This window comes from Chinchilla lanigera, unplaced genomic scaffold (assembly GCF_000276665.1).
Source record: "Chinchilla lanigera isolate Chin_1 unplaced genomic scaffold, ChiLan1.0 scaffold00008, whole genome shotgun sequence".
NCBI lineage: Eukaryota > Metazoa > Chordata > Mammalia > Rodentia > Chinchillidae > Chinchilla > Chinchilla lanigera.
Window position 1 is genome coordinate 37,486,800 of NW_004955409.1, and position 25,629 is coordinate 37,512,428.

The 25,629-nt window shown below is 44.3% G+C and overlaps 1 protein-coding gene across 6 annotated transcripts in view; it reads left to right on the forward strand.

Moving 5' to 3' along the window:
* Positions 1-25,629, forward strand: part of Slc7a7 (solute carrier family 7 (amino acid transporter light chain, y+L system), member 7) — a 46,383-nt gene that overhangs the window by 19,649 nt on the left and 1,105 nt on the right. For all 6 annotated transcript variants that reach the window (XM_005377126.2, XM_005377122.2, XM_005377123.2 and 3 more), the window contains 6 exons: positions 20,282-20,407; positions 21,456-21,600; positions 23,253-23,376; positions 23,605-23,708; positions 23,980-24,076; positions 25,259-25,408. In XM_005377126.2, coding sequence (XP_005377183.1) covers positions 20,282-20,407; positions 21,456-21,600; positions 23,253-23,376; positions 23,605-23,708; positions 23,980-24,076; positions 25,259-25,408 — 746 coding nt within the window. The remainder of the gene's footprint in view (positions 1-20,281; positions 20,408-21,455; positions 21,601-23,252; positions 23,377-23,604; positions 23,709-23,979; positions 24,077-25,258; positions 25,409-25,629) is intronic.

The following is a 25,629-nucleotide window of genomic DNA, read 5'->3' on the forward strand; positions in this document are numbered from 1 at the left end:
TTTTTTGGTTTTTCTCCGGTACCGGGAACCGAACTCACGACCTTGCGCTTGCCAGGCAGGCGCTTTTGCCGCTGAGCTAAATCCCCAGCCCTTGATCTCCTTTCATATGGAATGAGATCCCTACCTCACAGAGGTATCTGCTGTATTTCTACCATATCTTCATCTTTCTGTACTCAAACACTGTCAATTTAAAGAGAGCAAAGATAAAATTTCTGCCCCTCAATGTCCTTTGGCAGGCAGTAGTCTCCCTGTAGAGCTGTTGAGTAGGAGTCTGGACACCTAGTGTTGGTAATAAACCTTGAAATCATTAACTGAGTATTGCTTAGTAAGTTTCTTGTATGAGTGGATGACTCCACTCATTGCTGACTTCATTGTCAGGGTAATCACATGTTGCGCTCTCTGCTAGGAATCCTGCCTCCACTCCCTCCTTTCCCAGCACAGGCCTCTGTGCACTCAATCCAGGTAACAGTGACCCTGGTCCCCATCTGTACCCTTTGTCTTCCCCCTCCCAGACTGTATGGGTTGCTTCTCAGTGACTTTCTTAGTACCTAATTCTTGTAACTGCCCATGTTCATTTTTCCATGGAGGCTGGGGTCTGAGTCTGCACAGGGCCTGAAACTCAGGCCCTCTATGCTTGTTGAATGAATGAATGAATGGATGGATGGGTGAATTCTTTTTTCTTTCTTCTTTTGAAGAGTGTACATTTTAGATATACATAGTGATAGGGAATTTGTACCCATACATGATATATCTTCTCTTTTTCCCATTTCCCTCCCGTCTGCTCAACCCTTCTTCCCCTCCTTATTTAGAAGAGCTTTGTTTGCAATTTTTCCTTCTTTTTTTTCTTGTCCCTTCCTCTCTTTCCCCCCTCTTGTTCCCCTTCTCATTGAACACTTTCTTCCCATTTCCCAATATCTATTACACATTTTGGTCCTTATTTATGCTTTTGTTTTCTCATACCTGGGAAACAATGTGGTATTTAAACATGAGTGTCGAATTTATTTCACTTAAAAGTATGGTCTCAAGGTGCAGCCATTTTCCTAGAAATGTCTCAAGCAACTTCTTTATGGCACAGTAGTACTCCATTGTATAAAAAAACCCATATCTCCTTTATCCATTTTTCAGTGGATGGGCATATGGGCTGTTTCCAAGATTTAGCTATTACAAACTGTACTGCTATAAACATGGGTGGGCATATATCACTGTGGTATGATGCTTTTAATTCTTTCAGGAAGATACCAAGGAAGGGAGTAGCTGGGTTGAATGGAACCTCTAATCTTGGTTTTCTGAGGAATCTCTACACTGATTTCCACAGTGGTTGCACCAGTCTACACTCCCACCTACAGTGGAGAAGGGTTCATTTTTCCCTGCAGCCCTGCCAGTATTTGTTATTGGTTGATTTCTTGACAATAGCCATTCTTTCTGGAGTGAGATGGAATCTCCATGTTGTTTTAATTTTCATCTCTCCAATGACCAGTGTGCTATGGAACATTTTTTCATATATTTATTTGCTGTTTGTACTTCTTTATCTGAGAAGTGTGTATTTATCTCAGATGCTCATTTTTTGGGTTGGGTCTTTAAACTTGGGGGGTGTCTGATTTTTTGAGTTCTTTATATGTCCTTGATAGTAACTCTTTGTCTGAGGAACAGATGGAAAAAAATATTTTCCCCAGTGTGTGGGTTGTTCCTTCACTCTGTTGGTGGTTTCTCTTGCAGCACAAAAGCTTTTTAGTAAGATGAGATCCCAGTTGTTGATTCTTTGTGATATTTCCTGTGTGATTGGGTTTTGTTGATAAAGTCTTTGCCTACATCAGTGTTTTCAAGAGTTCTACCTGTCCCATCTTCCAGCAGATTTAGTGTTTCTGTTTTAATATTTAGATCTTCAATCCATTTCGACTTTAGTGCATGGTAAAAGATAGGGGTCTAGTGTTAATCTTTGGTATGTGGAAAGACAGTTTTTTTTCAGCAGCATTTATTATTAAAGAGACTATCTTTCTTCCAGTGAATGTGTTTGGCACCTTTGTCAAAGATAAGGTGGCTGAATATGTCTGGAGTTGTGTTTCTGGGTCTGTTCATTTTTTTTGCCAGTATCATGTTTTTTTTTTTTTTTTAACCACAGTAGCTTTTAGTATACTTTTAACTCAGGGATTGGATGCCGCCTTCTTTGCCTTTGTTGCTCAGGATTTGTTTTTGCTATACTAGGTCTCTTCTGATTCCAAATGAATTTTAGGATTGTTTTTGTTAATTCTGTGAGATAAGCTGTAGGAGTTTTGACTGGGATTGCATTAAATCTGTATAACAATTTTGGAAGTATGGACATTGTCACTATGTTGGATCTTCCTACTGAGGAACAAAGGATATCTTTCCATTTTTTTCCACCTTGAGATAGGGTTTCACTATGCAGTTTAAGGCTGGCCTTGAACTCACAGCAATCCTCCTGCTTCAGCCTCCTAAGTGCTGGGATTGCAGGCATGTGCTACCATGCATGGCCTCTTTCCATATTGTGATATCCTTTTCAGCCTCCTTTTTCAGAGTACTGTAGTTTTCAATGTACAGGTCTCTTACTTTCTTCATTAGATTGATTTCTAGGTATTTCATTTTTTTTGGATGCTATTGTGAAAGGTGTTGTTTCTCTAATTTCTCCCAGTGAGTTTGTTATTCATGTACAGGAAGGCTGTTGATTTTTGAGTGTTGAGTTTGTGTCCAGCTCTGCTACTGAATTTGCATATTAAATCTAGAATATTTTTGGTGGAGTTTTTGGGGTCCTCTATGTAGAATATCATGTCATCCACAAATAGTGATAATTTAACTTTTTCCTTTCCTATCCTTATTCTTTCTACTTCTTTCTCTTGTCTGATTGCTCTGACTAATGTTTTCAGAAGTCTATTTTTTTTTTTTTAATTTAATGAGTAAAAGAAGGATAACATAATAATGGGGGGCTTACCAAATTACAGACAAAGTGGTAGGAAATTATCAATGGTTATTGTTTTACATATTGTTATCTACAAGAGAGTTTCTCAGGAATCCAGAAGTCTATTAAATAAGAATGGTGACAATGGACATCCTTGTCTTGTTCCTGCCTTTGAAGTGAAAGCTTTCAGTTTTTGTCCATCTAGTGTGATGTTGGCTATTAGTTTGTCATAAATGGGTTTTATCAGATTGAAATAAAATATTTCTGATTTTCTATGGAGTTTTTTTAAAATCAGAAATGGGTGTTAGACTTTATCAGACCCCTTTTCTGCACTATTGAGATGATCATATGGTTTTTATCCTTGGCTCTGTTAATATGGTATATTCCATTTGATGGTATATTCCATTGATTTATGTATTTGAACCATCCCTGCATCCCTGGATGAATCCTACTTGGTCATGGTGTATAATCTTTTTGACAGTTTGCTCCATTTTGTTTTCCAATGTCTTACTGAGGGTTTTTGCATCTGTGTTCATTAGGGAGATTGGCCTATAGTTCCGTTTTTGGTTGGATCCTTCTGTGGCTTTGGTATCAGGGTAATGCTTGCTTCCAGGAATGAATTTGGGAGTATTGGTTTCCTTTCAATTTTATTAAAGAGTTTGAGAAGTAGTGGCATTAGGTCTTCTCTAAATTTGTTGTAGAATTCACAAGCAAATCCATCCTGGACTGGGCTTTTCTTTGTTGGTAGGTTTTTAAGTACATGTTCAGTTTTATGGTTTATTTGCAATTTTATGTCTTCTTGATTCAGCTTGGTGAGTTATATGTATCTAGGAATCTGTCCATTTCTTCTCTGTCTTCCATCTTATTAGAATACAGGTTTTCAAAGTAGGTATTAATGATTTTCTGGATTTCTGCAGGATCTATCGTGATTTCACCCTTTTCATTCCTTTTTTTTTTTTTGAGACAAGGTCTAGCTATGCAGTTCAGGCTGGCCCTGAGCTCACTTTGTAGCCCAGGCTGGTCTCAAACTCACAACGATCCTCCTGCCTCAGTGTCCCGACTGCTGGGATTACAGGAGTGTGCTACCACACCCAGCCCTACCCTTTTCTTTTCTAATTGCTTGGGTTTGAGTCTTTTCTTTCCTTTTTTAGATAAGGTTAGCTATGGATTTGTTGATTTTATTTAATTTTTTAAAGAACCAACTCTTTGATTCATTGATTCTTTTGTATTGTGTTCTTAGTCTCCATTGCAGTAATTTAGGCTCTGAGCTTTATAATTTCTTCCCTCATATGAGCTTTGGGCTTGACTTGCTCTTCTTTTTTCTAGAAGAGTGGGGATAAGCATTAGGTTATTTATTTGAGCTCCTCTGTTTTCTTGATATGGGAATTTACCATTATGAATGATCTTCATAGGGCTGCTTTCATTGTATTGGCATTAGGTTCCCCCCCCCGCCCCGTACCAGGAATCGAACTCACGACCTTGCGCTTGCCAGGCAGGTGCTGTGCCACTGAGCTAAACCCCCACTCCCTAGGTTTATTTTTAATTTTAATTTTTTTTTGTGGTACTGGGGATTGAATTCAGGTACTTGTGCATGCTAGGCAAGCACTCTATCACTAAGCTACATCCCAGGCCATGACATTATGACTTAACTGTAGATACTGTCTAATTTCTTCTTTAGTTTCCTCTTTGATCCACTGGTTGTTCAGGAGGGTGTTATTTAATTTCCATGGGTCTATGAAGTTCTTGTGGTTTCTTTTGCTATTGATTTTTAATTTCATTGCACTATGGTCAGATAATATACATGGGATAATTTCAATTCCTTTGCATTCACTAAAGCATGTTCTATGAGCTAGTATGTGGTCTATTTTGGAGAATGTCTCATGTACAGATGACAAGAATGTGTATCCTGATGTTGTGGGGTAGAATGCTCTGTAGACATCTAAGTCCATTTGTTCAATTTGATATTTGGTTCAGATTTGATATTTCTTTGTTGACTTTTTTGTCTCAGTGATCTGTCTACTTGTAACAGTTGGGTATTGATGTCTTTCATTACAATTGTATTAGTGCTTATTTGATTTTTAATGTTGATTAATATTTGTTTTATATAGTTGGGTATGCTGAAATATGGTAGATATATTTTTATGATTTTTATCTCTTTCTCTTGGATTGTTCCTTTTACAAGGATATAGTGTCCTTCTTTGTCTCTCTTAATCAGTGTTGGCTTGAAATCCATGTTGTCTGCAAATAGAATAGCTACCCCTGCTATTTTCTGGATTCCTGTTGCATGGAATATTGTTTTCCATCCTTTGACTTTTAGTCTATGAATTTCACTTTGAATTAAATATGTTTCTTAGCTGGGTGTGGTAGTGCATGCCTATATAATCCTAGCACTTGGGAGGCTGAGGCAGGAGGATCATTGCAAATTCAAGGCCAGCCTGGGCTACAAAGTGAGCTGAAGGCCATCTTTGGCCAACTGCATAGTGAGACCCTGTCTCATGAAGACAAAAAAATTAATGTATGTTTCTTTCTTTTTTTTTTTTTTGGTACCAGGAATTGAACTCATGACCTCAGGCTTGCCAGGCAAGTGCTTATGCTACTGAGCTATATCCCTGGCCCAACGTATGTTTCTTATATGCAGCATATTGTTGGATCTTGCTTCTTGATCCATTCTGCCAGTCTGTTTCTTTTGATTGGTAGTTGAGACAATTTTTACATTGATGATTATAACTGATATGTATTGACTTATCCTTGTCATATTATTTTCCTGTTGGTTTCTGTTTTTCTCCCTTCTGTGTAATTACTAGCCTTGCCTCGTGGATTTATTCTGTTAGGGTTCATGGAATTGTAGTCCTTGTTATGTCTTTCTAGAATGTTCTTCAGAACATTTTGGAGTGCTGGTTTGATGGTTATAAATTTCTTCTGGTGTTCTTTGTGATGGAAGTATCTTATTTCTCCATCAATTTTAAAAGATAGTTTTGCAAGGTACATCAGTCTGGGTTGGAGGTTGTTTTCTTTTAGGGCTTGGAATACATCATTCCAAACTTTGATGGACTTGATGGTTTGTGTTGTGAAGTTTGCTGTGATTCTGATGAGCTTTCCTTTATAGGTGGTTTGTTTCTTTTTTTTTTTTTTCTTTAACAACTTTTAATATTCTGCTCCAGTGTTGAATTTCTGGAATTTTGATTTATATGCCTTGTTGTAGATTTTTTTAAAAAATCATGGCTAATTGGAGTTCTATATGCCTCAATTACTGTGTGTTAAATTCTTTTTCCCTCTTTTCTATCATGATATCTCTGAAAAGGTTTTTTTAAAATGTCATTTGTACTATCTCTTGATTTTCACTGACCAATCTTATGTTATTCCTCTTTGCTTCATCTGGCAGCTGTTAAATTGATTTTTCTTGGTCCCTTGCTATTTTAAAGAAATCTTTCTTTTCATGTTGCTAACCACAATCCTGTCTTCATATTGGCTCATTCTGTCTGAGATTCTGTCCTCATATTGGCTCATTCTCATTTAATTTTTTTGGGTACTTGGAGTTGAACTCAGGACTTTGCACTTGCCAGGCAGGTGCTTGTGCCACTGAGCTATACCCCCAGCTCAATATTGGCTCATTCTGCCACATATGATTTCAATAGAATTTTTAATCTCCTGTATGTCTGTTGGAATATATTTCATGAATTCTACTTCTTTCCTATTTTGGGCATTCATGATTTCCATCACTTTCATATGCTCCTCTACTTTTTTTTTATCTGTATCTGCTTTAGAGTCATTAACTATGTCTTTCATTATGGTTATCATCTCTAGTTATCTGACAAATTATTTCTGATTTGATTTTTTTCGAGAGCCTCATCATTTGCTTTGTTACTTCTGTTGTTCCCACTTCTGTGAGTCCAGGTGGGTGGCTTTCAAATTGTTCCACCTCATTTCCTCCTGGGTTTGCCTTTGGTGAGCTGGAAGTCTAGGGCTGCATCTTGCTTAAGTGTCTTCTCATTTTACAGTTTTTCTTTTAGTTTAATTCCTCATTTGATGCTTATAAATTGCTTATGGTATGTAGCTTTATTGCAAGTATTTAGAACCTGTAGGAAATGACTACTTCTTAGAGAAGTCTGCCAGATATAGCTGGCTTTTAGGTTTTGAGTCTGTTGCAAGTTCCTCCCTCTTCAGTTTATGGAGGCTGAGAAGTTGCTGACTATTTGGTCTAGCTCCTGGTTCTTTGGCACTGCCCTATAGTATTTTTTATGACCCTTAGGCAATCTCAGCCTTGGCATACCAGGAAGAACAACTGGTTAGAACAATTATGTCATCTTGGCTAATTAGGAATAACAGCATCAAACACAACCTAGAAAATGACAAACTGTGGTAACTGTTAATTTGCTACCTTTAACCATATGAACTATATTTGTGGTTATATATAAATATCTAAAACAAATAAGAAAATTATATACAGTATATATACCCTCAATGTGGTGATTTTACCCTCATGGGAGAAAATTTTAAGGGGGTTAGGGGGACAAATTAGAAAATAGAAGAATAGGAAGAGATTAGAAGCAAGGCTGCAGGACAAAGGAAGATTATTTGAACTTTGGGAAACTGGTGAAGAAGACAAGAGGGAAAGAGAGAAGGAAGTAATAAAAGCAAGAAGAGAACAAGAACAGTGGAAGACTAGAAGCAGTATTCACACACATGTAAAATTAAGAACAGTCAATCAAGAAAAAAGAAAGAAAATAGAAACAAACAAGAAAAGAAAAAGAAAGAAGAAAAAAAATGTCCACCTCAGGGTGTGTCTCTCTTGTCACTGGTAGACAGAGTGGGCAGACAGAGCCCAGGTCCATGTTGATTCATCCCAGCAAACCAGCTGCAGATTTATGGTGGGGTAGTGGACAATCCCAGTATGCCTGAGCCTTTAGTTTCACTGAAATTCAGGCTGGTTTCTCTCTCTTTCTCTTCCTTTTTCTTTCTTTCTTTCTTTTTTTTTTGGTTTTTCTCCGGTACCGGGAACCGAACTCACGACCTTGCACTTGCCAGGCAGGCGCTTTGCTGCTGAGCTAAATCCCCAGCCTTTCTGTCTGTCTGTCTTTCTTTCTTTCTTTCTTTCTTTCTTTCTTTCTTCCTTCCTTCCTTCCTTCCTTCCTTCCTTCCTTCCTTCCTTTCTTCCTTCCTTCTTTCCTTCCTTCCTCCCTTCCTTCCTCCCTTCCTTCCTTCCTTCCTCCCTTCTTCCCTCCCTCCCTCCTTTCCTTCCTTCATTCCTTTGTTCCTTCCTTCCTTCCTTCCTTCCTTCCTTCCTTCCTTCTTTTCTTTCCTTTTTTGAGACAGGGTCTCACTATGTAGTCCAGGCTGGCCTTGAACTCACAGTGATCCTCCTGTCTCAGCCTCCCAAGTGCTGGGATTACAGCCATGTACCACCACACCTGGTTTAGGCTGGTTTCTGGCTGTGAGGCTGGAACCAGATTTGTTCAGTCTGTAACACTCCCTGTGCCTCCAGCTGGTTTGAACTCAGTTCTGCCTCACCCTTACAGTGGGAGCCCCTAGATGGAGTCAACCTGAAGTTACTCTGAGTTCTGCGCTGAATTAAGCCCTCCCCAAAATGGTAGGGCCAATCGTCCTCTCCTATGGAATGTCTGAACCTGAATAATTCATCTGCCAACTCAGTCTGTTGTGTGTGCTACTCCATTCCATTGGTGTGTTTCTCTGTGGAGGCCTCTGTGGTTTCCAGTATTCACCATGTGTCTGTAAGTTCGAGCTGCCCCTCCTACAGTGACTCAGGGCTCAGGGAGAAAGTGCTGATTGCCACCTCCTTCTGTGTTGTTTCTCATTTTGCTCTCTCCATGGGCTTCCGTTTTCACTTCAGATCCTTGCTGGGTCCTGGGGACCCATTTTCCCTCCTTCTTCTCTTCCTCATGCTGCTGTATCCCAAGGTGTGGACACCAAATCTTAGGGAAGCTGTTTCTTTGCTGTTCACCAAGCTGCCTGAATGAGTGAATTCTGACCTTTTGTTGTTGTTTTTTGAGACAGGTCTCACTGTGTAGTTCGGGCTGGCCTTGAACTTGTGGTGATCCTGCCTCAGTCTCCTGAGTGCTAGGTTATACGTGTGAGCCACCACATCTGGTGAGTTCTTACTTCCGAAGGATCCTTTTCTCTTGTCTAGTCCAGAGCATAGAAATAGTTGCTTTTTTTTTTTTTCCTAGTTATTCTGGCTTCTCAGAGCTCTTTGGGGATTGCTCCTGTTCTCTGCAGCTGGAAGTATGTCCGTTCCCACAGGCAGAAGTAATCTTACACCCAGGGGCATGTCATTCATTGCCTACAGTTAGGGAGCTGTGCAGTGTGATGAAATGGATGCAGGCTTTGGAGCTGTCCACTGATTAAGGGGCCTCAGTTTTCTCAATTGTAATATGAAGATAATAAAATCTACTCCTTGTCAGGCTAACTTACATGATATGTATATCATCTATCTATCTATCTATCTATCTATCTATCTATCTATCTATAATGTAAGTTACCTAGCACATACTTGTCAGTCCAAAATGGTATGTACTACTGCAATTTGTATTCACAATCATTTGCATCTTATTCATTTTTTCTTTTATTGTTTTTTATTTTGTGAGACAAGGTCTCATTCTGTAATTTAGGCTGGCCTTAAACTTGCTGTTTTCCAGGCTGGCCTTGAACGCAAGGCAATTCTGCCTCAGCCTTTAGAGTGCTGGGATATCAGTTCTGTGGCACCACATTTTTTTTTCATTTTGGGAGAGGGTCTCGCTATGCAGTTCAGGCTGGCCTTAAGCTCACTTTGTAGGCCAGGCTGGTCTCGAATTTGAACTTGCCATGATCCTCCTGCCTCAGCCTTCAGAGTGCTAGGATTTCAGTTCTGTAGTACCACATGTTTTATTCATTTTTACAAGCTTTAATTTCTACATTCTGTCTTTGGGTGACTCCAAAGCCATCTTAATTTATAATAGCTCAGTGATCAGACAGGAAAATGGGGAGGTGGAGCTTTTCTCTTGGCAGAGTCAGGGATAATTGTCCTAAATTCCAGCTCCATGTACCACAAAATAAAAAATTCCAGCTGTCCTTTCCCCAGAGCCCACCATTAGCATCTTCATCTGTTTCTGCCCTTCCCTTGCCTACACTCGCTCACATGGGGACCTCATTAGTTTGGTTTAATTTTTTTGCCTGTTGTAAATGGGACATCTTCTGTCCCGTGTCTTTAGTCTTCCTTCTGTACCAGTTAGTCAGCAGCACTTATTTGGACCTCCAGAGAACAAAGTAGTGTTTTTTATTTGTTTGTTTTTTAAGACAGAGTCTTTCTATGTGGTCCAGGCTGGCCTTGAACTTACTATGTAGCCCACACTGGGCTCATGGTTATCTTTCTGCATTAGCCTCCGAGTGCTGGGATTCCAGGGGGGCACCACCATGCCCAGCACAAAATACTGTTCTTTAGGGAGCAGGTAGATTCTTTGTGTCCCTCACATTTGACCCTGGGAACCTAGTAGGTTGGGTGAATAAGTGTTGACTGGATGAATACACAGAAGATAGGTTACTGGGTTCAACTGGGCCAAGAATTGAATTTCATACTTCTGGCTCTCAGGGAAGGGTTGAGGGTTGCTTTGGAAATGGGGCAGAAGAGAGGGCAGACAGCTTATCCTGATTCTGCCTGAGTGATAGTGGACTATAAAGGACTTTGGATCTCTGTGTCTGTCTGAGGGCCTGGGCCATGTGTCCTCATGCAGCTTTTCCTGACCAGAACAGCTGACCTCATGTACTTGTGACTAATGAGGTGGAACAGCCCAATGCTAGGCCTCCACCTGATTTTCGCCCTTTGAACCTCCTCCTTGAAAGCCAGTTACCTCACTTAGAAGAGTTTTCCCAAGAGCCATCCCACGTTGGTGGAGAGGTCATGTCCCCTACTCACCTTAACATGCAGCAGGCAGATCATTGATTGCCCCACACTGGGCAATTCTCAGGCCTCCGGAACCTGAACTTCTGGGGGAGCCTGGGGGCTGCAGCATGACAAATTCCCGAGATGATCTTGAAGCCCACTCAAGGCTTGATGCCTGGCTTCTGAAGACTTGAACTGAACCTAAGCAAGCAACAGTGAGAATCTGATTCATAAGGACTCAAAGAGAGAGGAGGGCGTGTTGAATTGAGAGCCTCCTGGTACCACCTGCCTGGCTGTTCCCCAGGAGCGGTCAGGGCCACAGGGACCAAAGTGCTGACTAAGTTCCAGAGAGGACAGTGGGAGAGGTCTGATTCCGGAGCTCCTGGGTTTGTGCTTGGTGTGTCTTCTTGACCTCACCCGTGATGCCTGAGGAAGTGACAGGGCTCTGTAACATGAAAAGGCAAAAAGTTTGAGGGCCGTCTGTTATCTCAGAGAAAGAGCTGGCCCTGGGAGGGGTAAAGAAATAATATACCAAGGAAATAAGGAAGACAAAGTGATTTTAAGGTATAGAGAGCATCCCAAGTCAGCATTAGAAAAAAATGAGCAAACCAACCCACCCACGCACCCAACAAACAAACCGCCCACCCACCCAGCCACCAACCCAGCCACCAACCCACCGAGTTGACCTACAGCAGAAAAAAAGAGGAAGGAGCAGCTTGAAATTTCTGGGCCTAGGCAACATGTCTGAGGCTCTTCTAGAGAGTTTAAATCTGGATGCCTGAGAAAACAGCAGTAGTGGAATATTGTGCCATCTTCAGGGTGCTAGCAGGCCTGAGCACAGCAAAGGGGCTTGGCTACCCTCTCTAAACAATGTGCCTCTAGCTGTACATAGACCCTGCTGAATGTGGAGACATGAAGTTTTTCCAGGCAACATGTGAAGAAGAGTTTGTTCATGCCAGTTCAGCCTGTGTACTGCAGTCTTTCTACTGATTGCTATAGGAGGAATCATGTCACCTGTCCGAGGACGCCTGAGTATGTCATTGGTGCTGCTGAAGTTAATAGTAAAGTGAATTTCAGGTGGAATATTCATCTCTTTTTCTTTCTTTCTTTCTTTTTTTTTTTTTGAGACAGGGTCTTGCTTTGTAGTTCAGACTGACCTTTAGTTCACTACATAGCCCAGGTTGGTCTTGAACTCTCAGTGATCCTCCTGCTTCAGCCTCCTGAGTTCTGGGATTACAGAAGTGTACCACCACACCCAGCTATCTCTTTTTCAGTTGAAGGCTGTGTATATGAAATAATAAAAAATGCAGGACAGAGTACGTGACTGTAAATTGTGGATACCAGAAAGATGGACGTGGAACAAGGGGTAGAACAAGTTTCAGAGTGATTGTGAGAGATGTGATTAACAGACTTTAAACTGAAATTTTAGAGGCAAGGAGAAAAATGCAAAGAGAAAAGAAAACCCAGCATTGTGGAGGCTATCAGGTGTTATATAGCCAGAAGAGTGAAGGTGCAGGGAGTTGCTCAGTAGTGCATTTGGGGAAACAGGATAGAAGGTCAGGAAGGAAGCATTGGAACTCATACTGACAGATACCGTAGTAAGGCTGATAAACATATGTGGCCTGTACTGTAAGGAAGAGACAATTTCATAGCTATCAGTGGTACTGATTAGAGTGTGATAGTGAATGAATTGTTCAAAAGTGATGGATTTGGGGCTGGGGATTTAGCTCAGTGGCACAGTACCTGCCTGGCAAGTGCGAGGTCATGAGTTTGATTCCCAGTACTGGAAAAAAGCCAAAAAAAAAAAAAAAAAAAGTGATGGATTTGCTTGTAGGGCTGAGATGTGCATAGCAGGGAGAGCCGGACCTGGGTGAGGGTTTGCTGTAATATGGATGCCTGCCCGCTCCACCAAGGTCCCATTTGGATTCTTTTGATTGCAGTAAGAAGGAAATTTCAGCTCACCAAGGTGCTGAAACCTGTCAAAGGATTTTACTTTCTTCTGTCTTTGTTTCCTAGCACATGAAATGCACGTACCACCCAACCAGTGCTACTTCTAGTTCTCTCCTAAGTTAGGTTTCTTCTTGTACCTAAGTAGGAGCAGTTGTTTCTCCTTTGCTACGGAGTCGTGGCCCGTGTCTCAGAAGGAACACGAAGGTGCCAGCCTATCCTTACTCCTCTCCGCTCACCTTGGGAGAGAGGAGTTACTAGGTTCTGGGGGACCGCTCTTGTGTTCCACTTTGTATGTTTTCCTGAAGGCTTCCCCCTTCACAGAGCTGGAAATAAATCCCCGTCGTGTAGGAGGAAACACAGGGAAGAGAGTGTGACTGCACAAAGGCAGGAATGAGTACAAATAGCATAGCTGTGGGGATGTACTGCATACCATCAGATCAGCAGAAGAATCAATATTTTGTTTTCTTAGTAAAGATTATAAAATTTGTTCAAAGGGGAAAATATAACGGTAAAGGAAGCCTCAACTCCTTGCACATTTTTTGCTAAAATTGGTTTGTCCTGTTAGAAGTAGTACCTCTGTAAATTAAAAAACAAGCTTATTATGGAAAGCATACATAAAAGTAGAGCAAATGAGATGAACTTCTGGGGTCCAGGCACCAATGTCGGTAACGGTCAGCGCTGCCTCATCTATGCTCCCAGCTGCCCTCTCTCACATGGGGGCATTTAGAGCCACCCAAGGCGTCACAGCCATCGAACCCGGGAGCTTCAGTGGGAGTCTCTGGAGGGTAAGAACTTAGTATTAGCTGGTGCTGAGGACTGAATGTGGGGCCTTCTTTCTTTTTGTTCTGGAGATCGAACTCGGGACCTTTTCAGTTTTTATTTAGAGACAGGGTTTCACTAAAGTGCCTAAGTGAGGGGCCAGGTGTGGTGGCGCACGCCTGTAATCCCAGCAATCGGGAGGCTGAGGCAGGAGGATCATTGTGAGTTCGAGGCCAGCCTGGGCTACAAAGTGAGCACAAGGCCAGCCTGAACTGCATAGTGAGACCCTATCTCAAAAAGACCAAAAAAAAAAAAAAAAAAAGTGCCTAAGTGAGACTCAAACTTGTGATCCTTCAGCTTCAGCCCCCCAAATGCTGGGATTAGGGGTGTGCACCACCTGGCCGGGCTCGCTGAAACTTTAATTCTCTCTTACTGTGCAATCTGACATGGCCCACAGGTTCTAGCAGTTAGGATGTAGCTACTGTAGAGGGAGTCAGGGACATTGGTCCATCTACCACAAGTGATAAACCGGCTCTCTGAAAAAGGTACTTTCTGAACACCCCAGACTATGCTCGCTCCGGCAGCGAATAGACTAAGATCGAACACTCTGGATGGATAACTGGAGATGGACTCTTGCCCAAACTCTAGGCTTATTGTTTAAATCTGGTTAGCAAAGTATGAGAAGAAGGAAGGGCGATAGTAACCTGTATGAACTCACTCAGAATGTGCCACGCTAGGCTAACCTCATTTTTGGGTTTAGTTTTAATTTTGTTCAGTGTCAAATACAGAAGGACCCATGCATGTGTCATGAGTGCATGGATTAATTCATTTTCACAAGGCGCGTGTACATATGCAGCAGCGTGCACATGGAGAAAGTAGCCCAGGCCCCCTCCTGTATTTATCCCAGGTCTTGCTCCTCTCCTCCAAGGAAAGAGAAGTCATTATTTGGAGTAATAGTGGCATAGGTTTGCCTGATTTCTTATGTATTGAGGTGTTTTTTTTTTTTTTTTTTGAAACAGGGTCTCACAGTGTAGTTCAAACTGGCCTTTAACTCACTGTGTAGCCTCAGTCTGCCCTTGAACATGAAGCAAGCAGTCCTCCTGCCTCAGTCTCCTGGAATCATGGGTGTGTGCTACCATACCTAGCTGATTTCTTATGTAAATGAACATAATATGTACTCTTTTGTGACTGGCATGTTCATTAAGTGTATTGGAGATTCATCTGTATTTTTGTCTATAGTTGTAGATTGTTTATTCTCCCTGCTTCTTAGTCTTCCACTGAATTTATTTATTTACTGTGCTGTTGGCCGCATTTGGGTTGTTTCTAGGATGTAGCTTGAACATTCTAGCATAAGTATGTACTAATTTCATTTGAATCATTTGATAGCATCATGAGATTGTAGAGCAGAGAAAGTTCTCTAGGAAAAATATTCTTGTTGACAAGGTGGAAAAAGGTGGATGAGATAAATGTCCAATCTGGTAGATTATCTGAGAGTTGAATGGTGCGGAGCAGCGGCAACATAGAGGAAGCCGGTGTTAGGGACAGACTTCAGGACTCTGCTTATCCTACTCAACACTGATTTTTTTTTCTGTGACTTTTAACAATAATTATTAACACATATTAGTTGAGCAATATAATGGATTTTTTTGTGTGTGTGTCTTTTGAGACAGGGTTTCTCTGTGCAGTTGAGGCTGGCCTTGAGCTCACTTTGTAGCCCAGGCTGGCCTCGAACTCACAACGATCCTTCTGCCTCAGCCTCCCGAGTGCTGGGATTACAGGCATGAGCCATCACATTGGCTAAAGTTTTGAGGTTTTTTTTGTTTGTTTGTTTTGTACCGGGAATCAAACTCATGACCTTGCGCTTGCCAGGCAGGTGCTGTGCTGCTGAGCTACATCCCCGGCCCTATAGTGGATTTCTTTGTGCCTAGTCAGCGTTTGTGCAGTGACTTCTGTGAGCTCAGGAGCTATGTTCAGCAAATCCAAGGATTTAGTAGCTGGGTGGGGTGGCACACCCCTGTATTCCCAACACTTGGGAGGCTGAGACAGCATCACTGAGCATTCAAGGCTGGCCTAGGCTACATAGTGAGTTCCAGAACGTCCTGAACTACAGAGTGAGACCCTGTTTCAAAAAACAAAACAAAACAAAACCCTGAAAAACAGACAAACAAAACAAGAATGTGAGGGGGTAGTTGGGTGTGGTGGCGCAGGCCTATAATCCCAGCACTTGGGAGGCTGAGGCAGGAGGATCATGCTAGTTCAAGGCCAGCCTGGGCTACAAAGTGAGCTCAAGGCCAGTCTGAACTGCATAGGGAGACCCTGTCTCAAAAAGATACACACACACACAAGATGTAAGGGTGAGCTGGCTGTGGCGTCTGTCACCCCATTGGTCTCCAGGGTTGATTTGGCTGATCTGGCTGGCTAGGTGGGGGTCCCCTTCCTCCCTCGGCGCACGCTGTGCCTCTCTCCTGAAGCTGAGCGCTGGGTGGAAGAGGACGAGCACCCCCGTAGAGGAGGACCGTTCCTTGGCAAGGGTATAAGAGCGGCTACACTTCCCTGCTAGAACCTCCAAACAAGCAAACAAACAAGAGCAGCTTTTATAAAATGGAAGAGGTTTGAACGAACCGATACAAGCTGGGTTGCGGGGGGTGGTCTATGGTGTTTCCAATAAATGGGAATGGTGCATTAAAAGCTCAGAGAAAAGCTACTAAGAATGAATATAAAGTCCAAAATCAGGCTTAAAAATCATTTTTACAGGTCCAAAAAGGAGCTAGGGGAAAAGCTCATCAGCTTGAAGTGGGGAGATAGCAATGGGTCAGAAGTTCAGACAGACTCTGCATCGACGCCACTGTCTGGAGGCGTCTGTGGGTTCTTGGCTTTCCAGGGAGAGCCTGCCCGGGGAGGTAAATGCAGAAGTGAGTCCTGGATGTGGGGTGAGGGCTTTTGAAGCTGTATTTGCTGCATAAAGGGTTTAAAAAGTTGAGTTTTTAGCCTAGAGGGGAGAAGATGTAAGGCAGATGGGACTTTTTTTCTTTTGCAGCAGTGGGGATTGAACCCAAGGCCTTTGAATTACATTCTCAGTCCTTTAACATTTAAAATTTTTTTTATTTTGAGACAAATCCTGTCCTACCCTGTCCTGTTCCCTGCCTTCTCTTTCCCTCTCTTTCTCTCTTCCTAGCTTCCTCTTTCTCTATTTCTCTCTTTGTTTTTTGAGCCAGGGTGTTGGTATTTAGTTCAGGCTGGTGTAGAACTCACTACATAGCCCAGCCTGGCCTTGGAGATGCAGCAATCCTCCTGCATAATGGGTTACAGGGTTACGGGTGTGTTTCACCATGCCTGCCTCTGTGTGTTTGTAAGTTGCTAAGTAGCTTAGGCTGGGCTCAATCTTGCTACCCTCCTGGTTCAGCCTCTTGAATAGCTGTGATTACAGGTATGTGCCATCACATCCAGCAGATTGTAGATATAAGGTTCTTTTTCAGGGACTGTTAAGTTTGAGTATCTAAACTAATCCTGGACATTGATCCAAACTGGGCCTGAAAGCATTGTTCCTTTCTGAATCAACCTGCCAGTGGTGTGTGCCTATAATCCCAGAACCTGGGAGGCTGAGGCAGGAGGATCACAGTGGGTTCAAGGCCAGCCTAGGCTACATAGGAAGACTGTCTCAACAAAACAAAAAAAAATCAACTTGGTTTGGTGAATTCTGGATTTTATTCTAGCGCTAACCCTGGGCCCTAGTGCCAGGACTAGCCTCCTGTTCCCAGAGACCCCATGGAGGTGGGATTTGATATTGTGAATGGAGGATCTCTTTAGATGCTATGGGTATGAAATCTTTGCAGCAGCTTCTTCCTCCTCCTGGGGTTCAATCAGGAATGGCCTTGCTCCTGGGTCAAGGGCTGAAGGTCATGTAAGCCGTCCTCAAGTAGACTTGGCCCAGGGCTGGGTGGAGACTGACTTGCTAGAGGTAGATTTGTTGGACATCTCCATCCTTGAGGTTAACTCGCAAGTACCTCTATGTTGTTCTCAGCCCCTGGTCCCCTCCTTGCCCTGACTCTGGGCAGGAGATTGGGCTGCACTTGAAGAGCAGTGCGCTTGGGGCTCTGGGGCCTCCGGTCAGCTGTGTCCGCTGGGGGCGAAGACAGAGAGCTGGGTCAGCGCTGCTGCGTGCTGTGCCCATTTCCTGTACACAGGCCCTGGGGGAAGCTGAGCTCCGGGGCAGTGCTGGCCACTCTCTAGGCAGCTCCCTCTACTCCTGCATTTTTCCATCAGACCCCTTCCTCCTTCAGACTGAGGCCCCAGTATCGATAAAGAACAGATCAGGGAAGATGGTGGGCCCGTGACTGAGAGTGAGCTCAGGAGTGGGGGGAGGGGATAGTGGGGGAAGAAGAGGGCTCAAATGGGTGGATATGGCAGTAGGGAAGGAACAGGCTCTAAGTATAAACAGTCCTGTGTTCTCACTGCAGGGATTGCTGCTGTAAAGGTGGTGAATGGGCTGGCTGTCCTGTCTCCCCTGCCCACACCCACAGGAGCTGAGACCTGGAGGCTCAGAGCCGCAGACTGACTGTGAACCAGGGCTAGTCCCTGTGACTGTTCAATTTGGTGGTGCCAGCGTGGTGGCTACCCTGAGGGTGAGCCAGGAATTTGCATTAGGGCATCCTGTTCCCCTAAACATATGGAAGCACATTTGTGCGATGTTTCCGGCGGGACACCTGGTCTGTGTTGTGGTACAAGGCAGTAGTGGAGCCTGAGGTGAGGGTAGGGTTACAGGCTGCGGGTAGGTAGAAGTGCAGTGGGGAGAAAGGAATGGATGACTGGCTGAGGAGGATCAACAGATTTGTAGAGGACAAGATACAGGCACTTTGGTCATTTTGCAGGATGCCTGTGGAGACTGTACACTGTGTTTTTAATTATTAACTTTTGCTCAGCCCTGTGATAAGGTTCGGTTGTTTATTGTCTTGTTTATTAGGCAGAAAGGTGAGCCTTTGAATGGGACAGGAATGTCCCTTCTCAGGAAGAGCAGAAAAGGCTGGTAGGGAGTAGAATGGGGATGGGAGAGGGAGGAAGGTCAAGGGGAGGAGGGAGAGAAAGAGGGAGAGACCCGTTCTGAGAGGCCAGTCTTTCCCGCTTCTCAGAATGAGGTACTCTCGACCAGAGTGGATGAGGCCAGAAAGCAACAAAACAGGAAAAGTGGGGACACTGAAGGCCTGCACTGCTAGGAGAGCTCAGGCAGGGAGTGGTTTCTGACTACCCTTACGGCCTGAAGCAGATAAACCCACCCTTTCTCCACGGTAAGCAGTGAGGCTGCTCTTGCCCTTGGGAGAAGGTGGTTAAAGTAAGCACTTCAGAGCGGGTGGGGTGGTGCATGCTTGTAATCCCAGCACTTGGGAGGCGGAGGCAGGAGGATCTGAGGCAGGAGGATCGATATGGGTTGAGGCCAGCCTGGGCTACATAGTGAGTTCAAGTTCAGCCTGAACTATATAGGGAGACCATTACTCACAAGCAAGGAAAGAGCAAACAAATCAACCCCAAGAAACCAGTAAAGTAAGCACTGCTATGGTGTTCCAGATGCTGGGCTCAGAAGGAGGCAGCCAGGAAGTGATTCACTGTGTCACCAAGGGGAAGGGATCTGCATGTGCCCATCTGTGTGTGTCTGGGGCCACTGAGGGGTCCCTGCACCCACGCTGTTTCTCTCTTCCCTGCCGCATCTTGTTACCACTGGTCACCCTCAAGCATGTGTGGGCTTTCCTTCTTGGATTTTTTCTAAAGTAATGAATTATAGCTTTTTGGGGGGCAGTTAATAGGTTTTTCTAAATTATGATTATCATTATTTTTTGGTGCTGAGGGTAGAACCCAGGACCTTGGGCATGCTAAGTACCTGCTCAACCACTGAGCTACAACCTCGGCCCCTTCTCTTGAGAGTCTCATGAAAGTTGTGGACTGTTTTTATTTTGTTTTTGTTTGTTTAAATAAAAATGTATATAATCATATAGATACAGTACTTTGCAAGGAAATCTGGCCTGTGTGGAGACCCCAGTTAAGAACCCTGGCCCTGTAAGGATGGTCTCTAAGCGCTACTGAAGCTCACTTGGGTGACGGGATTGCCTCTACCACGGGGTAGAAGGACTTGAGAAACGTGAATGGCTCTTCTGTGTTGTCCAGGCAGGAAGAAATGCTCTATCCCCATTGTATGCAACTGCTCTTAGCTGCAAGAAGCTTTTAAATCGCAAAAACAAGCGGCTGAGCTGGAAAGCAGTGGGCGGGAAGTCTGGCCTCCATCCTAACCCTTGGCCACACCTCCTGACCTGCTGGGTAAATCTCAGCAGGACCCTGGAAGGTTAACAGGAATACTGAAGTCAGAGTGGTGGGCGCTAGAGCTCTTGTGTGGAGTATGGGGTCGAGAGTGTATGATGAGAGACTGTGACCTAAGAGCCCAGAGTCCAAACACATCCCTGACCTCATACAACCACCAGTGTCCTCCCACTGCCCTGGTTAGGAAGTGGGTGCGCTTTCATGTGTCAGCAAAGCTGTGATCACTCCATCTCCTGTGTAAGAAGCCGGGGTGGGGGGAGAAGTGTGTGGTAGTGTGTGGTACATGAGTGCTCTACAGATGCCTTTGAATGATGATGGGGAGGACCTTGTGGGGCAGGTTTCCATTTGGAGCAGACCAGAACTCAGACACAGGCTTTCTTGGCCCAAGGGTGCATCTTGGTGACTGGTGTTAGAAATACTGTTTGGGAGCCTGAGGCTTCTGGGTGGGAAGGGTCAGTCACCAATCAGTATTATTTTTCTTTCAGGTATCTTAACCTTCATTAATTGTGCCTATGTCAAGTGGGGAACACTGGTACAAGATATTTTCACCTATGCTAAAGTATTGGCGCTGATCGCGGTCATCATTGCAGGAATCGTTAGACTTGGCCAGGGTAAGAAATACTAGCAACAAACACTTGCTAAGCATTTTCTTATGAGCTCAACCACTGAGCTACAACCTCAGCCCCTTCTCTTGAGAGTCTCATGAAAGTTGTGGACTGTTTTTATTTTATTTTTGTTTGTTTAAATAAAAATGTATATAATCATATAGATACAATACTTTGCAAGGAAATCTGGCCTGTGTGGAGACCCCAGTTAAGAACCCTGGCCCTGTAAGGATGGTCTCTACTAAAGCTCACTCAGGTGACGGGATTGCCTCTACCACAGGGTAGAAGGACTTGAGAAACGTGAAGGAGCCACACTCCCCAAAGTATATGTTGTGCATTATTTCATTTGAGTCTTTCAATGACCTTATTAGGGACTGTTAAAATTCCCTTTTTATTACTGAGGAGGAAACGGGCTAGAGAATTCAGTATCTTGGCCAAACTACTATTAGTTAAGAGGGGAGTTGAAATTTGCATATAGGTCAACTGACCCAAAACGTGACTTTAATTTGTCTCCAGAGAGGGTTAACTTGGCCAGAGAGCCGACAGCCATGCTCTGGGAGTTGGCTTTTATAGGTTGTCGAGCTCAGTACTCTTGCTGACTGTTCTGCCTTTGGAAGCGGGCAAGGGTCAGGAATGAACTCCTTGTACCCGTCCCTCTCTAGTTTCCAAGTATGAAACCAGCCCACAACTGCTCTGTTGACCCAGGCATCCCGAGGCCAGTCCGTCCCCGACCTGTGTCAGCCCTGTCGGTGTTAGAAAGGAATCAAGCAGTCTGAGTAGGACACTCTCTGTTTTCCAGCCCTTCTGCTCTGTGGCGGTTTCTTATCCTAGAGCTGCCTGGGTGCTTTCTGTCGAGATCCCCTCCTGTGCCATTCTCTGTATGCTGGCCCATCGGTAGATGCCTCTTCTGTTCTCAGTCCTACACCCCAAGGTGCTGCAAGCCATTCATCTGGTGCTGTTACTGTACCTGTGACTCTACTCCTTTACTAGGTCATCTTAAGGTTGGGGGAATGAACCACTAACCCTTCTGCCTTCCGCTGTGCTTGGGTTCCAGGAGCCTCGGCTAACTTGGAGAATTCCTTTGAGGGTTCATCGTTTGCAATGGGTGACATTGCCCTGGCATTGTACTCCGCTCTCTTCTCCTACTCAGGCTGGGATACACTCAACTATGTCACTGAAGAGATCAAGAATCCTGAGAGGTAGGTGTCTCACCACCAATTTCTCATAGCAGCGACTGCCATCATTTGATGAGCTCTTACTGTGTGCCAGGCAACATGCCACAACTGCTATGGGCCAGTGTCCTCAGCCCTGTTGTAATGGACAAGAGGCCTAAGGGCCTGAGACTTAACTCAACCAGGAGCCAGTAACAGAGCTAAGATGTGAAGTTTCTTGGGAACTCCTTGTAAATTCATTCCTCCAAATTGTGCTGTGTGCTTGTGTGTGCATTTAAAATAAATGTTCCTTGCCAGGTGTGGGGGCACGTCTGTACCCCGCTACTCAGGAGACTGAGATGGGAGGATCACCTGGGAGTTTTGTGACCAGCCTGAGCAAAATAGTGAGACCCTTTCCTCAAACAAGAAAAACTTTTTTTCTATGGTAATCTCACCCACTTTCAATCCTATGTAGATAATTTTAGGTCACTGACTTTGAGAAACATTGCTGTTTTCCTTCTGCTCTCAGATTCCCTAATTCCTCCGACAGCATGGTATTGTTTCACCCATCGCTCCAGCACGCCTGTGGTCCTGCCACGTGAGGAGAACCCTGGACAGGGACCCAGAGGGCCTGAGTTGGTCTTTCTACTGATTTGTTTGATGAAGGGTTGAATTACAGAATCTCCAGGACCTTTCCTGGCTCTAAAATACTCTGACTCTGGGGACTAAGACTGCCAGGGAGTGGAATTCCTGTAAAGTGTCAAAAGACTAACAGCTGTCATACCAGTGAAGTCCTTTTGGCTTTAAGACAAAGCACTCTTGGTCCACAGCTAGTTGGAATCGATGGAGCAGACCGTAGGAGCAGGAATCAAGGGCTGCTCGGTGCTTCCACCTACCGGACAGAAGCTGAGTGACATGAGGATTTGCCCCTCTTCTTTTTGGCAGTCCATGGCCGACTGTCTGCAATATTTGTAAAGATCACCACTTTTTTGGACTAGAGGGACCTTAAGAGATCTATGGCTGGCCCTCTTTATCTCTTTCTTTGAGACAGGGTCTTGCTGTGTAGCCTAGGCTGCCCTCAAACTCATGGTGATCCTCTTGACTCAGGCTCTTGAGTCTGGGATTACGGGTAAGAGCCACCATGCCTAGTTTATATTTCTCAATCATTTTTTTTCCTTTGGGTTTTCTGAGACAGGGTCTTGCTGTGTAGTTCAGGCTGGTCTCAAACTCTTGGCAATCCTCCTGCCTCAGCCTTCTGAGTGCTGGGATTACAGGAGTGCACCACCATGCCCAGTATATTTCTCAATCTTAAAACAAAATTTCCAATGTTTATAATCTTATTAGAGAAGTAATTCAGGTCTCTGGATATAAAAACAAAATCATTGCCATCTTCCTGAGCTATCTTACCAAGAACTATCATGCTGACATAGCTCTTGGTAAGTCCCTCACCTCTTCTCAACCCCTTTTTCTTTTTAGGCATAGCCTTTTCTTCTGATGTGATATTCCTTGCCCCACAGTGTTATTTCTGAAGAGTTCAGAGCTTCAGCCAGTCCTCTAGACAACCTCAAAGACAAAGGCACTGGGGAAATGTAGCAGGAGTCTTCATCCTGGAAAGACTGCTGTGGCAGGGAGAATCTAAGGGTTAAGAGAGAGGGACACGGGTGTGTGACTGATGTGTCCTTTATTCTGTTTGGCTGTAGGAATCTGCCCCTTGCCATTGGCATTTCCATGCCTATCGTCACCATCATCTACATCTTGACCAACGTGGCCTACTACACTGTGCTAGACTTGCAGGACATCTTGGCCAGCGACGCTGTTGCTGTGGTAAAGGACTTTTACTTACAGGTTGATGGTGTGTGGTGGGCTTCTGGAAATATCCCAGTTCTTTGTGGCCTTGGACAAGGGGTGGAAGCCTATTTAGGACACTGGGTTAAGAAAGTCCTGTTACGTGGAAGGTCTGGATTTCCGAAAGGAAGAATCCAGTGGCAAGCCTGCTCATGATTTCATCCCTCTTAGATTCTTCTAATGATTATTTTCCATTCCTTTCCTTAGACCTTTGCAGACCAGATTTTTGGAATATTCAACTGGACAATTCCACTGGCTGTTGCGTTATCCTGCTTTGGTGGCCTCAATGCCTCCATTGTGGCTGCTTCTAGGTAAGCGGGGCATCTTTTGCTGGCTGGGTTGGGTATTTCAGAGAGCCACGCAGGAAGTGGTACAACTTACAGGACCTGGACTTTCTAATCACCTGTCTTCCCCGACCGTTCTTGTTCCCGGTGGCGGCCTCCAGTTCTTACTCTGAACGCTGAATTCCATTCTGTAGTGTTCAGATCTTTTAAGGAATGGCAGAGGGAGGCTGTGCGGCAGGTGAGCCAGGCTGACCCCATGCCCCACCATTTTCTCAGCCTTTCCTATCTTCCTAAACAGGCTTTTCTTCGTGGGCTCAAGAGAAGGCCACCTCCCTGATGCCATCTGCATGATTCATGTTGAGCGGTTCACACCTGTGCCTTCCCTGCTCTTCAATGTAAGTATCTCAGGTTTGACACTGAAACCCATATATTCTTTTTTTTTTTTTGGTACTGGGAATTGAACTCAGGACCCCACGCTTGCCAGGCAGGCGCTGTGCCACTAAGCTAAATCTCCTGCTAAACCCATATATTGTGGGGAAAGTTTGGTAGATGTGATTGTTCTAGCCTTCTGAAAGCCTTGAGAGGATTGTGGCAGAAAAACTATTGACGCAGTCCTCACCACAGCAAGGCACTGTGCCAGCTGCTACAGTGGATTCCAGGAGACTGATTTCTCTGAGCAGTGGGCACTGCCTCTGGTCTAAGATAAGGCATAAAGTATGTGGGTTATACGTAGTGATTGATCGTCATGACAATGAGGCAGTCAACCTTTTTGCACAGCCTTTTCCTCTGTGAGATTCCTTGCCCTACATTTCTTCCTAAGCGAAGAAGTGATTATCTCCATGGGGGAAAAGGGTAATTAGGGAAAAACAAAAACAAAAAACCCCCACAAAACACCAAAAGACTCCTTGGAGGAGGAAGCACAGTTATAGTGGGTTTTGAAGATCAGGGTTAAAATAGTAGAGATGAGATTCAGGCAACAGAACATCAGAAAGTCCTGAAGTCCTGCAGTAAAGCAGTGGGAACTGGAGAGAACTGGAAATAGAAGCTGGAATCATAATGGAGATGAATACACTTTCAAGGGAGTATTTTGTGTACTGTAGAGATTTAACTTATTTGGTTCATAGTTTCAGAGGTTGCAGTCCATGGTTACTGGGCTCTGAGGCAGGAACACCCTACTGAAGGGAGTGGTGGAGCAAAGCTGCCCACTTCCTGTCAGCTGGGAAGCAGAGCACAGGGGAAAAGCACCAGAGAGGAAGGGGCCTGGGATGTGATACTTTCCCCACAGTCATGTCCAGGACCCACCACTGAGAAGCTCAAGCTAATCAAGTTGACAATCAAGACTGTCACATTTGGCAAAGATAAGAAGAATGGGCTGGAAATCCAGCCAAGAAACTATCAACTTGAAATACAGAGGGAATGAAGAACTGAAACTAGAGGCTAAAGGGGTGGGAACAAGAGGATGGATGAGAAGATCCTGGAGACTTGGCAGGGGAGGGTTTGTAGGGAAGCAAGGGGAGCGTAAAGTACCTGGAGTGACAAGGGCTCCAAGAAGAGCTGACTTGGGCTTGTGCCTACAGGGCATCATGGCGCTGATCTACTTGTGTGTGGAAGATGTCTTCCAGCTTATTAACTACTACAGCTTCAGCTATTGGTTCTTTGTGGGACTTTCTATTGCGGGTCAGCTTTATCTGCGCTGGAAGGAACCTGATCGATCTCGTCCTCTCAAGGTAACTTACTTCCATTTCCCCTTTGCTCCATCTGCAATGGCTATAGCTTTTGTGACAGGGCCTTTGCACTGACTCACACACCTAGCTCTTTATATATTTTTAAGTTTTGAGACAGGGTCTTCCTTAGTTGCCCATGCTGGGCTCAAGCTTGTGATCCTCCTGCCTCAGCTTGACCACAGTACTGAGATTATACGTGTGCCACCTTGCCCAGCGTACATGGG